The sequence below is a fragment of the Cricetulus griseus genome, chromosome 4 (assembly GCF_003668045.3).
Source record: "Cricetulus griseus strain 17A/GY chromosome 4, alternate assembly CriGri-PICRH-1.0, whole genome shotgun sequence".
NCBI lineage: Eukaryota > Metazoa > Chordata > Mammalia > Rodentia > Cricetidae > Cricetulus > Cricetulus griseus.
The window spans coordinates 96189904-96206706 of NC_048597.1; the positions used below are offsets into that span (position 1 = coordinate 96189904).

At 46.9% G+C, this 16803-nt stretch overlaps 1 protein-coding gene across 1 annotated transcript in view; it reads right to left on the minus strand.

Annotated features, from left to right (window-relative positions):
• Nucleotides 1-304: 304 nt before the first annotated feature.
• The window catches only part of Ccdc60 (coiled-coil domain containing 60), a 145247-nt gene continuing 128748 nt past the window's right edge, over nucleotides 305-16803 (minus strand). Inside the window, exons 8-14 of the mRNA XM_035444174.1 lie at nucleotides 14422-14503; nucleotides 11440-11511; nucleotides 9102-9164; nucleotides 8361-8477; nucleotides 6479-6610; nucleotides 3674-3863; nucleotides 305-406 (exon numbers count right to left, since the gene is read on the minus strand). Of these exons, the coding sequence (XP_035300065.1) occupies nucleotides 305-406; nucleotides 3674-3863; nucleotides 6479-6610; nucleotides 8361-8477; nucleotides 9102-9164; nucleotides 11440-11511; nucleotides 14422-14503 (758 nt within the window). The remainder of the gene's footprint in view (nucleotides 407-3673; nucleotides 3864-6478; nucleotides 6611-8360; nucleotides 8478-9101; nucleotides 9165-11439; nucleotides 11512-14421; nucleotides 14504-16803) is intronic.

The following is a 16803-nucleotide window of genomic DNA, read 5'->3' on the forward strand; positions in this document are numbered from 1 at the left end:
CGCCCAGCATTGGGCTGTCGATACAAAAGCTCAGCAAGGGATAACTTGTTCTTCTGCCATCTGACTGCCACATCCAAATGCCATAGCTTGAAGTCTTCCTTGGGCTGATGTTAAATATCCAACTCAATTTTATCATGTAGGATTTTTAGGAAAGGAGTATGGTGAGGGAGTCAGGAAGAGTAGGTTGAGTCAGGGTTCAACAGTGAGCAAAGACAGGGAATCTGGTGGCAGAGGAGAGGGGAAGGCCACGCTGGACTCAGAAACACGGTGCTGGTTTGCCCTCTTCCCTTGGGACGGGCTCCTGCTATGTCAGGGGGGTCCGCTGCCGGATGGGCATGTTGACCCGGCTCTGTAGCCAGTCGATGTAATCTTCTTGCGGCATATGGATGATGTGTTCTCGCACAAACTGTGGGGTAAACACAGAGTTAATCTCGGGAGTCTGCACTAGACCGCCCCTCCGCCATCCTCTCTTCCACATTTCGGAAGACTTTGGATTGAAATCCAGGATGCCTCCGATGATTTAGATATTCATATTTAGGTTGGTACAAAAGTAGTTGAGATTTTTGCATCTATCGTTTGACATTGGAATACTTTCTTAAATGCAGATATGTTATCTACCGTTTTTGATGCGTATTTCTTGATTTACATGCTTAATGGTGTATCAGATGGTGTTTCTTTTATACTACAGAAGTGATGTTAGTCACAAGACAAATTTGAGTTATTATCTTTTTGAAAAAAATTATTATTTCATTTTGTATGTATGAGTGTATGTGTGGTCCTGTGGAGACCAGAAGAGGGCATCAGATTCCCTAGAACTGGAGTGACAGGTGGACGTGGATGGCCACGTGGGGCATGGATAGCCACGTGGGGGCTGGGAACTGAATGGAAGCCTTTGGCAAGAGCAGCCAGTGATCTTAACCACTGATCCATCTCTCCATCCCTTTGACTGATGTTCTTATTTGAATTCCAGGGTCTTAAAGCAGCAGAGACAATGCATTTGGCCCAGAACCTTGTAATGAATGTCCAGTGCAGGCGTGGTTCAAGGGGACAAGACAATGGCTGGTTGAGGGCAATCATTGAAGTTGACCCTCTGCAAACAATCAAGGAAGTTCTTGTTTGAACTGTTGATTTCTCTCACTGTGCCCAGTAACAACATCCATATGTCAGCTGGATTTGACACCAGCCAAAAAAGGGATAGGATAGGACAACTGATGGTGACCATCTCAGTGGTTTGACTGAAAAGATAATCTAAAGGACTTCCCAACGCAAAACTTGTCATGGCCACTGTTTGCTGGGCTGCAGCTGGTCTGGCCCACAATGGACTTCTGAATCCATTACACTGGAGAACATTCCAGGGGATCTGTTGGCCTCTTCTGGCTCTGGCATGCATCAAGCATGCTTATGGTGCTCATACATACACATTGGCCAAACACACATACACATGAAATAAAAATAAATCTTGAAAGAAGAAAGCTACTCAAATTTTCTTGGTTGTCCACTTGACTACTACTGGAATTAACTAAAAGCCAAGTGGCTGGGTACACCTGTGAGGGATTTTTTTCTTAATTAAAGCATTTAAAGTGAGAAGACATACTTTTAACCTGATCTCAGGCAGCCTGTATAAAGGACATGGAGGAAGGAAGTTCTCTGCCCACTTGCTCTTGCTCTCACTGACAAGTCCATTCTTTCACTGGCATTAATTAGAGCCTCCTTCTTTGGAATTTGAGTGTATACTGAAAATCAGCTTAGCTGAGAAATCCAGTCTCATGGACTAGCAATGACTGGGTTCTTGTACCTTCCATTGGTAGATGGCCATTGTTGGATTAGCTGGACCACAGCATGTAAGTCATTCTAATCTCTCTCTCTCTCTCTCTCTCTCTCTCTCTCTCTCTCTCTCTCCTCTCTCTCTCTCTCTCTCACACACACACATATGTATATATATTCATTCTATAAGTTAGGTTGTTCTAGAGAAGGATTTGCCCCATCACCCTGGCGAATGCATTTGCTTTTTGCCATTAGACCAATACTTCAAAAGTTAAATGGATCAGATTATGGAATTATTTCGGCTATATGGTTTGGGACTATGGAGTTTGGGGCTGTAGAGTTTTGGGACTGTGGAGTTGGGGCTATGGAGTGTTGGGGCTATGGAGTTGGGACTATGGAGTTGGGGCTATGGAGTTGGGGCTATGGAGTGTTGGGGCTATGGAGTTGGGACTATGGAGTTGGGGCTATGGAGTTGGGGCTATGGAGTTTGGGGCTATGGAGTTTGGGACTATGTAGTTTGGGGCTATGGTGATTTGAGCTATGGATTTTTGAGCTATAGAGTGTTGGGGTTATGGCACTGTGGGGCATGTTCACCCACCATATTCCCCTGAGCTCCTACCAACTGATGATTGCTTCTTTAGTTAACCTGAACAATTTTTTTTTCAAGGAGACACTTCTGTAACCAGCTACATCTAGATGACACTTTCCAAGGGTTTATTGAATCTGAAAGCATGGGTTTCTACACCATGGGAAAGGAAAAACAAACATGTCTCCTTGGCAAAAATGTGTTGATTGGAGCTCCTGTTCTGGCTCATAAGCATGTGACTGAGCCTTGTTAGAGGGATGCAAAACTCGCTGTCTAAAACCTCAGTTAGTCTGCCCTAATTTGTCCTATCAGACCAGACTGGTTGTTTCTGAGAAAGGGTCCCCTCTACGCCTCTCCAGTTGCTGGCTTCTTGCTGCCACTCCCCAAAGAAAGCTTGAAGAGAGGAAGAAAACCTAGTTGGATATATTTTTACCTTTGCTCTCTTTACTTGTTAATATCTTAACATTTTTATTAGGATATATTCATTATATTAAGTAATGAGTTCCTAACAGTTCAGGAAGATCAAGTTCATTGACAATATCCATTCCTAAGTACCCTCCCCGTCCACACTACCACTAGTCCTCTTAGGTTTTCATGGCGCACATGCACGCGTGCGTGCGTGCGTGCGTGCGTGCGTGTGTGTGTGTGTGTGTGTGTGTGTGTGTGTGTGTGTGTGTACATGCACATGTGCATGTAAAGAGAAAATCTGGTAGTCTGGCTTTTTAAGCTTAGCACAACAATGTTGTGTTCACTTCCCTGCAAATGCCATGAATAGCTTTTATAATGTCATTTGTCCTTTAAAATTTTGCTTTGGTTCAGTGCTTCTTTTGAGTATTGATGACATCTGATTTTGCGTTCCAGGAAAGGGTTTAAGACACACAGAGCCCAGTGTTTCCTGTGGGCTCTTGCTGTTAGGTGATCCGTGATGGTCTCCTCATCAGGAACATGCTAATGTCAGCCCCCACAAGCACCCAGTGAGGGCCACACTGCTGGCCTGGGAACTAACTAAAGTTTCAGTAGCATACTTTGAGATGAACATTTCAATGATTTACACATTTACATCTACTCCAAGCCTCCTAGTCTCCAGGGAGTACAGATTACATAGACTCCATTGACCCTTGGGGTGGAAGTTGAACCACCAAGTGCACATGACACTCTCTCTCCAATTAGAGCCAGAGTTTCCAGAGGGCAGGGTTTTTGTGTTTTGTGTTTTGTTAAGTGCAGTTGGTCTACTGTACTTAAGCAGTGCCTGAAATTTGAAAGATGACTGAATTAGGGCACCTGAGGGCACTGTCAGGGCACAGAGGTGGGGACGGTCATTACCTCAATGGCCACCGCAATGTCTGGGGAGCACAGCTCCCAGGTTCGAAACTCCTGGAGCACCTTCAGGAGGACATGTGGCCGGATCCTCAGGTCCAGGTTCTCTCCAAACTTCTGTAGTTTTGCCAGTATCTTTTTTGCAGGCCGGAAGCTCTTCAGATCCTCAGGGAGTTTGGACAACAGATCAAAGTACCTTCAAGTCCAAGAGGAGAGACCCAATGAGGGAGGTCCTAGAATGGGGATCTGGGCCCCATTTTCTTTCATACTCTTGGGATGTCTTGAGGGCACCATGAGGCTCTATGTGGGGGCCCTGTCCTCTACACCCAGTTTTTGTAGGGTCACCCATGAGGCAAATATTTATTTTTAAGGGTAGCCAGTTTCTGTTTCACTGGCAAACAAAGAAAGGGTATGCTTTAAGAAGCTGCATTCATAAAACAGCTTTCTATAAAGCAGATAGTATGGAAATCCAGAAAACAAAATGGGGGGGCATTTGAGATTCTCTTCTGAGTGTTAATCATGCCAGGGTGGGTGTGGATACATATGTGTTGTTTGCTAGGTGATGGTGGGAATGCATTGTTGAGGGCGTGGAGACAGATGGGCTCTAACCCATCTCGGTCTGACCTAACCTACCTTAGGTCTAAGAGCATGCTTTAAATGTGGGCAGGGCTTGCTTAAGACAAACGATGGCATGTGTGTAGAAAGTGTTTTTGGGCAGAGTGTTTGCCAACACATGCCTGACAACCTGAGTTTGATCCGCAGAGCCCACAAAGAGGTGGAAGGAGAGAACAGATTTCACAAATTCGTTCTCTTAACTCTGCATGTGCCCCATCTTTCTTTCTCTTCCCCTCTCTCCCGTGCACCAATAATAATAAAATAAAAGGTCAATTATAGAATTATGACATTGATGATGATGATGAAAAGTGCTCTCACCCATCACTTATGTACCATTGTGAAAGATTTCGGAGAATAGCTTCACCCACCAAACATTCTTGGTTACTCATCTTTGTACATATGCTATGCATTCATGTGTTGGTTCATGTATCTTTGTATAGCATGCCTCCCCATGAAAACATGAACTTTGTCTGAGTTACTCAGCACATAGTGCTGAACTAACTGTGCCTAACAGATAGTAGGTGTTCAGTAGTTATTATTGGAAAGAGTGAATGAGTAACTGGATGAGTGAGGAGCACAGCTGAGCACCCTTGTTGGCAGACTGTGGTTCATTTGACTTGATTTTTAACAATTCTATGGAGGGAACTTGTTTCCCCACAAAGATAACAAACCCTCTATCATTAGAGATGCTGGCTGAGTCCACCGTGGGAGGCCCATTGCTGACTTCCCACTCTAATATTGCCGTGTGAGTTAGTCTATTCCCATCCGTTTTCTTCCCAAAGAGGGGGGCTTACAAACTACCTCTCCCTTCCCCCTTACATAGGGCATCTTTGGGAGCCTGAGTATCTTCATGGGCAGCAAAGACCTGGGGGTGTGAGGCATTGTGGATGGTTCCCACATCTCTCCTACAGCTCAGGGTTCCTCTGGCAAGTTCCTATTCCACATCAGTAATAATCTGTGAGGGAGTCTGGGTCCATCTCTCCATTTTTCTCATCTTTTTCTTAGGTCTTGTTTTTCTCATCCAGGCAGAATGGGGTTACAGCACACAATACTTCCGACTCCGATCCAGTATCACAAATGAATGTGCAGGTTGAGATCAGTCAGAAGCTCATGTCTTATGCTCAGCATTAACAAACAAGTTAATGACTTTCACAATGACCTGGGCAAGTGAACCCGCTGCTCAGACACTCAGTTTTCTTGTGAAATAGGGGTTTCATATGCATCCTCAAGGATTTGGAGGGTTAAATATGAAACATTAAATTTCCTTAGGGTAGCTCTGCCATCCGTCAGTCATTCGGTTCATAGTGACTTCTTACAGGTGGTCAGCATTTCCTTTTCAATTTTTAAAAATCTTATTTTAAAATTTAAAAACATGATCATCGAACTCATTTCTAGGGTACTTGTGTAACATGTCAGGACTTTTTAAATTTGCTCTTCTGTCTTTTTGAGACACCGTCTCACTATGTGGCCTTGGTTAGTCTGGAACTTATTGTGGAGACCAAGACTGGCCTTGAACCCATAGAGATCCACTTACCTCTGCCTTCTGAGTGTTGTAATTAAAGCAGCGTGGCACCATACCCAGCAATTTTTATAAATGTCAGAATTTTTATACAGTGTATGATGTCCCAACTGGATGCCTTTGTATACAATACATAATGTCCTAATCTAGATGTTTGGTACATCTACCAAGCATCCGTCACTTTTCCACAGGGAGAGATTCAGCACCCTCCCTTTCGGTTGTTTTGAAAAACTCAGTGCCATCACCTTGATGTGTAGCAGGCCCCAGCCCTCACCTCGTTGCTACCTATCCTCTTCCACATGCTGGGGCACGGTGTTCCCAGGGGTATGCTGGGATAACCTCAAAGAACTCAGACTCTGTAGACATTTGATTGACAGGTTTGGTATCACTCTTCAAGATTTGTGTGTGCACACGCATGTGCATGGGGGGGCAGTGGCAAGGGAGCACTCCTTATTTCTCAGTCTGGGCCAAAAACATGGTATCTATGAAGACCAGGATAGGTTTCATGATATGTGGTTCTGAAGCTTACAGGCTCTTCCCTGACTGTGTTTTGATCTGGGGGACCCACTAGTGACTGATGGTGGTTGGAAGGTGATGCCTCTAGGCTGCTGAAGAACCCTGGAATTGACCATGACATAACGCTAAGGGACTCTCTTGTCTGGTCCTCAGGATCTTACCAGTGATCTGCAATCTCTTCTGCGTCCCCCTTCAGCACTGAGATCGGGTGCCTCATCTTTGCCATATCCTTTTGGTAATTCGTGGCAAGGATAAAAGACTGGAACTTCAGGAGACCCCGTTCTTCTTGGCGCCTGGGAGGCGGTGTGAAGAAGTGAGAGAAGAATTAGAGACACAGATCCCTACCCCCTTAGCTACCGGCGAGCTCTTCCAGATGCCACCCACCACTTTGTCTTCTGTGGGACTCCTGTGAGGCTGTTAATTATGCTCAGCCTCTGAGGCCTTAGCTCTCTCCAAAATGCTGAAATGCCTTTGCCGACTCTCAGAGATGTCAATTAAATTTTCTGTGCAGAGCCCTGTTCTGCAGGGCACACAGTAGGTGCTTAACTCATGTTGGTTGTTCTCTTCCCCATTCTCATCATTTTGCACACCTGCCCTCTTTCCAAAGAGAATCTATGCTGTGGCTATGCCCGGGCCTAATGTTCTACACCTAGCACCCAATGCTTTGCATCTTGCTAAGAAAAAAGAACTTGTAGCAACTCATCCCCAAAGGTCCCGGATTATCCAGTTTCCACACTTTCCAACTGCGTCACCATGCTTAGAACTGGATGCCTCTTCTTCACAATCTTTGGGACAAAGTGTGATCTCCACACTAGCAGGTGGCAGACCAGTAAAGCCTTTGTGATCTGGACTCTGTCTGGCTCTCTGAAGCTTTGTCTCCTTGCAAGCATCACGAGAGCCAGCACAGCTGACACCTGGTAGTTCCCTTTCTACCCTCTGGGACTTTTGCTTTTTCTTGGAGTTCCTCCCCTTCTTAATTTCCTAGGCAGATTCTCTGGGTTTGGATTCCACTTTTCCTGTTTTGACATGTACAGAGATTTTGATATGAGGCTTCCCTGAGTGTGCTTGTGGCATCATTAGGGGGTCTAAATAAAGCCCCTCACCCGTGAGGTTGTTAGGAACCATAAATGGTGGATACCTGTAAAGCTCTTAGCTCTGTGGTGAAGTACACACTGCCTTAACACAGTACCCTGGGGATGGCACTGCCATTCACTAGCCGGAAATGTTGAGGTGGCTTTCCCGGGTCAGGAGGGACACCAGCTCTCTGTGTTCCCTTAGCCCTCTGCTCTTCCCCAACATTGCTGGCCCTCACCGCCCCGTGTGAACTCTGAGCAGGCGAGGGAGTGTAAGGGCTCATCTGGAAACCCTGATGGGATGGGTGAACTCCCTGGGACACACGGTCCTCTTAATTAGGGGATGGGGTGCAGCAGGGAGGAGGAGGTTCTGGTGGCCTCTTAATGTGGAACTCCACTGACAGCACTCTGTGTGGTGTGTGATGTTGGTGTCTCTGCCACTTCTTGCTCCTACTGGAGTTCCCAGGTACCTGCCCCCTGGAACACTCCTCTTCCTAGTTTCTTCTCTTCTGGATGTCTCTGCTTCCTTCATGGCCATCCTAAAACCACCTTCTTAGAGAGGACTTCCCTGATTACCCAACCTGAATCAGGATCCCTGGTTTCTGGCCTCCTCCGCCTTCACTTTTCCCTCCTCTTCATCTCCTGCTTCTTCCCTCCCCTTCCTCTTCCTGCTCCTCATCTTCCTCCTCATCCCTTCCTGACTCCCCCCCTCTTTCTCCTTTGCTGTTTCTCTCCCACTTCCTTCCATCCTCCTCTGATGTAACACCGGTTTTCTTCCCACATGGGACGATTCTCATTGTGTCTCTCTGTGGATGCAATGTTTCTGTTTCTCAAGAGGCGGAGTTAGGTCCCCAAGGGCAGTGAAGATGTCTGCCTTTGTCACTACTCCAGCCCCAGTACTGGACACGTGCTGAACAGATAGTACCAGGTACATGTCTTTGCAATTAGCCAGACATGTGTGTGCTCTTACTTCAAGAGGATCTCCATCTTGTCTTGTAGGCAGAAGCCAGCCTCCTGGGCTATGCTGTAAAACTTGGCCCGCAAAGTGCTACACACCCCACTCTTGCAATGGATGATGTTAGCCCGGCTGCTGACAAGAGAAACCATTGTGGGATGGGGTTCAATGGACACTCCTGGTAGCCCCATGAGTCCCGCTGGCCTCCCTGAGCCCAAGATACTCTGATGTGGGAACTTGTAGCATCTAGCTGGGCTCTATGTTTTCAAGTGGAGCCTCCCTCAGCATCCCCTTCGGAGGTTGGAAGAAATAGGTGGTGACTTAGGCCATACACATGAGCCGCAGTGAGGTAGCTTTCACTAGATCCCAGCAGGTGTCAAGGACAATGAGCCTCCAACCCCAGTGTCACCCCTTCTCAGCTGTGTGGCCTTGATTGGGACATTGCATGTGACCAACTCTCAGCCTGTTACTCTGTGAAGTGAGACAATCCTCCTGTGTGGCAGGGTTGGACTTGGGAAATAAACAAGGTCATGAATGTAGGATGCAGCCAGGGTGCTCAGTGCAACAGAGGGATTTCATGTCGTTTTCCACAGGGCTGCCCAATATCTGCTCTGTGAGACCCTTGTCCCCCTTTCCTGTTCATGGCTATGGGGAGTCTGCACCGAGCTTTTCCCATACCCCTGGGAGACAAAGGATGTGATTACCATGATAAGGTTGGCCTCTTGCCCACGATGTCCACTTCCCCACCTGGCTTACCCCTTTGACTTCTTCTGGGTCACCTGGATGTGGCTTTCTCCACTTGTTGTGCTGGATCTCTCGCTGAAACACCAAGGGGCAATTTATAGTTTTTTTCATGAGAGGTCCCTCTGAGGCTCTCCCGGCATGTGCGAGTCCCCCAGAATTCAGGTGCAGAGGAGACCTTACCTGGGCACCCAGACTTAACTGCACTTCATCTCCAACTTTGGACCTTGCCCCTGTCATGCTTTCTGCCTGAGTGTCCTCCTTGTCCCTCTCCCGCCATCTCTCCTGTTACTTTGTCTCATGGCCCGTAGCAAATCCTATATCCTCACACTCCTCAACTTTGACCTTTTGCCTCAGCATTGTGTCGGGATCACATGCTACCTTTAATAGGGACAGGTGCATGCTGGGAAAGGGGTGACTGAGTTTTCCTCCCCGTGTTCTTCACTCCAGACTGTACTTCATTCGAGGATGTGATGGCTAATCTTGGTTGTCAACTTGATGACACCTGTAATGAACTAAAACCCAAGTGGCTGGGCACACCTGTGAGGGATTCTTCTTGATTGTAAAGATGGGAAGACCCACACTAAATCTGGATCATTGGATTTGGAAAGACCTGCCTTAAATCTGGGCCACACCTTCCAGTGCCATCACACACAGAAGGAAATGGGAGGCAGAAGCTTGCTTTCCCTCACTCTGCTGTTGAGTTCTTTAGCCTGCTGCTGAGGCACTCCTTCACTGCTGTTAGGACCCACTTCTGGATCCCAACACAAACTGAAGGCCATCTGAGACATGCAGCCTCACAGGCTGATCAGGCACTGGAATTCTTGGCCTTTCCTTAGGGAGATGGCTGTTGTTGAACTAGCCAGGCCACAGCCTTACGCCATTCCAATAAACCTCCTTCTGTATATATAGATTCTTTCTATCAGTTTGGGTCCTAGAAACTCTGACCAGTATGCCTCCTGAGTGAAGACTCAGATACCTCAGTTTTGGAGGCAGATAAGAGATCCAGAGTCTAGATTTGGAGTCTAGCCTGGTTGTCAATCACCTTCTCTGGGATCACCCAACTTATCACATCCTTGGAGTCTTTCTAGGTATGGTCCAATTAGATCCCTTGCATGGCTGTTCCACCCCATGATTCCAGCTAGGCTAGCTTCCATAAGTAGACATCACTCCAGATCAGACCCACCACTCCATGCTGCCTTTCTGCCTTTCCCTCAGGACACTTGAATATCAGTGTGTGTGTGTGTGTGTGTGTGTGTGTGTGTGTGTGTGTGTGTGTGTCTGTGTCTGTGTCACAGATACATGCCATCACACACTGCTTTAAATGTGGGTCCTGGGGATTCAGACTCAGTTCTTCATGCTTGCATGACAAGCAATTTTTACCAACTGAGCCATGTCCCTATCCCCTAACCATGGGGTTAAAGCAGGAATGCTTACTTAATACATTATCAGTTCTCAAATACAGGAGAATCCAGGAGGCCCATGGAGGCAGACAGAGAAAAAATATACTTGTTTCTATTTTAACTAGTCTTTACTGAGATGGAAATGATGGGCATTTAGATATCACATGACAATTGTGGGAGAGAATCTCAAGAATCGTTTACACTCGACACTAATCCAAAGCCACGGTGTTTGTTAGCCCTACTGTACAGTCTTAACTCTGTAATGCATCATTAAGCTCCTAGAAGACTATGCTTCAAATTGGGAGGTAAGCTAGCAACGTATATCACCTTCAGAATCCTCATAATTTATTACGTGCATTTACAGAATCCTTCTGGAAGGTACCCCAGGCTCCCTTGGACTATATACAGGCCCAAAGCACAAGGATGTTCCAGTTGGGTGTAGGAGCCCACAATGCATTTGTTTCATTTGCTTATTGAAGCTTCCAGATCTGGCACAGCTTCTGGCCCACAGAGGGGACTTCGGGGGAATCAGGGGACCGACTCCATGTCATGTGACAGACTACTCAAAGGGAAGGAGTGAAGTTAATTTGGAATAAGGTCCTCCAGGCCCATGCTTATGTGCCCTGCACTATCATGTTACAGACCTCAAATAGGCAAACTGGGATTGTATTTTAAAATAGGAGGGAAGGGGTCCTATGCTGTGCTCTCCCAACAGTGTTTCTTCATGGTTGGAAGAGGTTAGTTAATAAGCATGGAATATAAATGCTGAGGAGAAGTGTCTGGGTACTCGTTGCCAGCCCAGCAGCAAAAGGAGCTAATTTTCAGTGAGGTCAAAAGAAGGGAGAGGTACCCCCTCCCATCCCTTAGTTCCCTCCCCCCATCTGTGTGGTGGCCCTGGATCAGGGCTGGCTTCCCTGAATCTACTTGTGGCAGGCTTCAGAATTCCCTACCTGGACTTGTGGGTGGTCTGCAAATCCTTCCAGCCAGAATCACTCTTGACTGGCTTGACTAGATTCAGGATGCTGCAAAGCAAGAGGAGTCAGATGCCAGGTGCCCCTGCAGCAGCAGGTGTTTATGCAGGACCTGTTGTCTCCCCCAGGGTGAGCGACAGAGCCACCTGGTAAGTCTGCTGCAAACACAGGTTCTGGGCCACATGTTCAGAGACTTGGCTGTGCTGGACGAAGCTGTGCTCAGAAACTGCAGGTGGAACCCCTCAGTTTCCCAGAATCACACACACAGACAAATGCCAGGGTGGACCACCTCCTCTGGGGGGATTGTAGAGCCCCAGATTCACACATCCATACTATAGAATTGCACCTAACTCAGAAACTCAGACAATTTATTACACACATGCATGCACATGCACGCATGCATGAACACACACACACACACACACACACACACACACACACACACACACACACACACTCACACACACATATATACTGATGGGGAATTTGAAAAGCACACCCAGAATTCCACCCACACCTAGAATTTCACCCTCACCTAGAATCCCACCCTCACCTAGAATTCCAACCTCACCTAGAATTACATCCTTTTCTAGAGTTCCACCCTCACCAAGAATTCCATACTCACCTACAGTTCCACATTCATCAGATTCCACGAAGAAACACAGAACTATGTACTCCATGGAATTCTACACACAGTAGTGTTTCCCAGAACACAAGACCGTGCCCACTTGAAGTGCTTATTAGAAACCAGAGCTGCTCCAGAGGTTCTGCCTTGGTGGGTCCGTGATGAGCTCTAGGCACCACTTCATGAACATGCTGGTCTGGTCCCCAGCATTGCATAGGAAGCATTACTGCATTTTACAAAGAAGCCACCTTCCTGCAGCCTTGAGGCTGAGGGTTGGGTGGGGTTGGGTTTCAGAGGTCTCCATCAACCTCTCAGCCTGTCAGCTGACCTCAGTGTGAGTTATCGTGGTTTGTGTCCCTATTAGTCTCATGTAAGCTTCAGTATTTGATACTTTACTGAGTTGGGGGGGATTTCATTTTTCCTAGAAAGAATTAATGAGGAAGGAAGATTTCTATCATTTCTCTGTAACTATGGTTATTGTTGAGTTGAATGCAGAGTTCACATGTGACAGGGTTCTCCAGAGCCATGGGCTTTATAAACCAGATGGAAGTCATCGTGGATGTTCTCTATCTGTGAGGTAGGCTGTGTTGGGTAGTTTTTTCTTCTGTCAGCTTGACAGAGCTTAGAGCATTTGGGAAGAGTGAGTCTTAACTGAGAAAATACCTCCATAAGATTGGCTTGTAGGCACGTCAGAAGGGAATCTTATTGATTGCTGACTGATGTGGGAGAGTCAAGTCCGCTGTGGGTGGGGTCACCTCTAGGCCTAGATGGTCCTGGGTTCTATAAGAAAGCAAAGCAAGCAAGCCATGGGGAGCAAGCCAGTAAGCAGCATTCTTCCTTGGCCTCTGCTTCAGTTTCTGCCTCCATGTTCCTGCCCTGACGTCTCCTGGGGTTGTAAGCTGAAATAAACACCTTTCCTCTCCAAGCTGATTTTAGTGTCTCATCACAGCAATAGAAAGCCAGCGGGGCACGTGTGACAATACTGACAGCTGATGCAGCTGTCTCAGCAAGGCTCTGTAAAGGTTTGTAGCTCCTACATAAAGAGTAAAAGTCAGGACTGACCCGTTGCTACCACCGCATCTATTGGTTGCTAACTGTATGCCAGGAGGAAGCAGGCATATTAATAAACACATTGTATCCCTCAATGCTCTAAGGACTCATTGAGATAGACACAAATTCTAGGAAAAAATATTCCTAGGCCTTTACAAGGACAGTGTGACTTCATTCTCACTTCAACCATTTGGGGTAAGCTGCTAAGGCACTTTGTCTTCCGGTATATCAACAAGACTCAGGTGAAGCGATGCACCCAGTATCACACAGAAACTGAATGATGGGATGGAGATGTTCACTAGGTTCCAAAGCTGTGCCTTGGTGCTTCACAATCTCACTTCCACAGGAGACATCGTCCTCAGCATCAGGTTTTGCATCTCTACCAACTTGACTCAAGCCAGTGCTTGAGTTGTGGGCCTTTGTGTTTGTCATCATTGTGTGTCATGTAATGCTGACCAGGTGAGTGCCTCAGAATGCCTCCAAGTGCCCACCTTAGGGGGTGGGTTTGAGTTGAGGCTGCAGCGGACAGATTCATCATTAAACAGGCAGAGGTGGGGTGTGATGTATTCCAAAACATTGGGAGAAGGGTAATTACAGCACTAACAATAACCAATAAGTCATGCCTGGCTTCCCAGTAGGCTGAGGCTCATGATAAACCTCTTCTTGGGCTCCATTTATTTTCTGTAACTAATTTGCTTGCTCAGAGGGATTTACACTTGAGATGGGAACTCTGACTCCATCTTGCATTCTCTCTGGAGCATTCATAGAGGCTACAAGTCCACGGCAGGACTTTTCATCAGAAGACAAACACCTCAGGTTCAAGTTCAGCACTACCCTTTTATGACCCAGTCATTCTAGTTGCTTCTTGGATCATCCAAGGATGCCCAGGCTTTTAGGGTAAGACTCCAGATCCTCCAGGCGAGGACTTCCAAGACAAAGCCCCCAACCAATGTATGGTTTTCTCTGTCCCATTTTGGCTGCCCTGTTCCCGGATGGTGCTTTCTGACTGCATGTGGCTGACTGAATGTTCTCCTCCACCCCCTGTGTGTCCATCACCTTTGACAGGCAGGCTTTTCCCCTGGACCTTAGTCTGGGGAAAGAGAGGGGGGCCAGACATGGATGTAGGAAGGAGATGTGTTGAAGGGTTGTTGTAAGAATCCAGGGTAGTTAGACACATACAAAGTACATAGCCCAGTGTTTGGATCAATAGCTGGTGATTGCTATTGTGGCTGTCATGGCTATTTGACTGACATCCTTCAACTGCCCACAGAATTAAAGTAATGTACCTGGGAACTTTCGTCTGCATCTCAAGCAGCGTCATCGCTCTTCGGGCGTCTTCCCGGACCATCTCCAGGAGCTTCTGCAGGTCTAATGAGAACAGGAGACAGGATGGTGCATGGACCCCATGCCTGGCCTCTGGGAGGAGGGGGGATCAGACAGGGAGGGATCCCATTGTGCCCCAGAAGGGGCAGCTCATAGCATCTGGCAGGCTACACATCTGACCGTGTCAGTCCTTGACTTAAAATGATTCCATGATTCTTTTCTTGGCAGCAGAGCTCCATCTGCCTGGAGAGACCTTGAAGGGTCCTTTAAAATTAATTTATTTTCTGTGAGTGGTGTGTACCTGTTCTCCCCCCCCCTCTCTCTCTCTCTCCCTCTCCCCGTGTGTGTGTGTGTGTGTGTGTGGTGTGTGTGTGTGTGTGTCTGTGTGTGTGTGTGTGTGTGTGTGTGTGTGTGTGTGTGTGTGTGTACATTCTCATGTGTGGACATGCATGAGGCCAGAGGTCAATATGGGGTGTCTTTTGTCTCTACCCCATGTTTTTGAAAGAAGAGTCTGTTACTGCACTTGGAGATCACTGACTGATTAGACTGCCTGACCACCAAAGCCCTCCTGTCTTTCTCTGCTGGGCACTGAGATTGCTGGAAGGTACCACCACACCTGGCTTTTTATATGGGTGAGGGGACTGAACTGATGTCATCATGCTTGCCCAGCCAGCAGTCTATTGACGGAGCCATCTTTCCAGCCCCCTTAAGGATCCTAAACTCTGCTTCAACCAGAGAAAGCTGTCTCAGAATCTGACAAGAAATATTGTTTGGGAAACCCTGACTGCTTATTTTCCAAACTGGTGATTTACAGCCTGAATCCAGACCACAACTGTATTTTTCTTGATTTGATGAGAGTGCCAGCCTTTGAAAACTAAGTTTCTGCATGAACATTCAGACTTCTACTATTTTTGGAAAGAATCTAAGACATTACCACATTGTCCTCATTTCTGCCTCTCACTGACTGATTTTTCAGACAGGCCTGTCCGTGATTTCCACAACCTTCACCATGCCAGTTGACCCTTGTCAGGATTTTGAAGTGAAACATCTTCTGTGAGTTGAAGGCTTGGTCTCCAGTTCATGGTGGTCTTGTAAATGATGGCATAAGTCATGAGGGTGCAAACTTTGCCAGTGTGCTAATCCAATGGTGAGTTCATTTTGAATGAACTAGGAGGCAGGGTGTAGTTGGAGCATATGTCTTACAGGACTTGCCTTGGTCCAGCCCCATCCTTTCTGCTCACTTGGATCCCTGCCACTGTGAGGTGGGAACCTCTGGGTGATGCTCCACCTCACCACATTCCTGAGACAATGATGCCATTGCCCAGGAAATGAAACTCTGCAGCATGACAAACCCCGCCTCCCTCAAATACTTCCTCCCGGTGTCTTAGTGACAGAAAGTGATGAAAGCAACCTTGATTTTCCTACTTTATATGTTCTGTTCCATTTACTACTTGAATACTTCTTGAGGCTTGGACACCATGAGTTGACTCTTGTCTCCTAATCTCCAACTCTTCAGAATGTGATGTTAATTGGAAGCAGATATGGTAATTGCAATGAGTAAAGATGAGATTACACTGTAGTGTAGTATGATGGGCTCTTAGTCTAGTATGACTGGTGTCCTTGTAACAGGCGGTGGACACATCGGAGGAGAGCATGGCCATGTGGTGACAGAGGCAGACATGAGTGGTGTGTGTGTCTATGAGCAGAGGAATGTCAAACCTTCTCAGCATGCACCATCTAGAAGGCTGGAAAAGGGAAGGTGTCACAAGTCACAGACACCATGGTTTTGGAAGTCAGGTGCCCACTATGTCGAGGCAAGATATTATTGTGTAGCCCTAGGAAGCTAACACACCTAAAAGTTAGAAAATGAAACACAGAGTGAGCTTTATGTTTCACAGAAGACAAGAGCTCTAAGTGAGCAGCAGTGTTTTACAAGGTCACATATTTGCTTGTCCGATCCCCCCTCTTTCCCACTGCAATCAGGGACCTGCTTGACACACAACAACCACTGGGATATGTATTCTCCAGAAGCCAGTAGCTGTCCAAGGTGCTGAGTCCTCACTGGGCAAGGTTGTCACTGGGCAAGGTTGTCACTGGGCAAGGTTGTCACTTGGCAACTGTCCAGGGTTTCATGCATGATTGGCAAGCACTCTACCAACTAAACTACACCTCTACCCCTTTTCATTAGAGATGTAATCTTACATTTTCTATATAGTTGGAAAATATCAGCGATGTTGAGCTGTCCTGGGACAGCCAGTGGGCCCAACGTCAATTTCAGGTAGTTTTTAAGGCTGGGAAACAAGTCAGCTTTTGTCAAGGCTGTGAGGAACAGGATGTGGGTGACG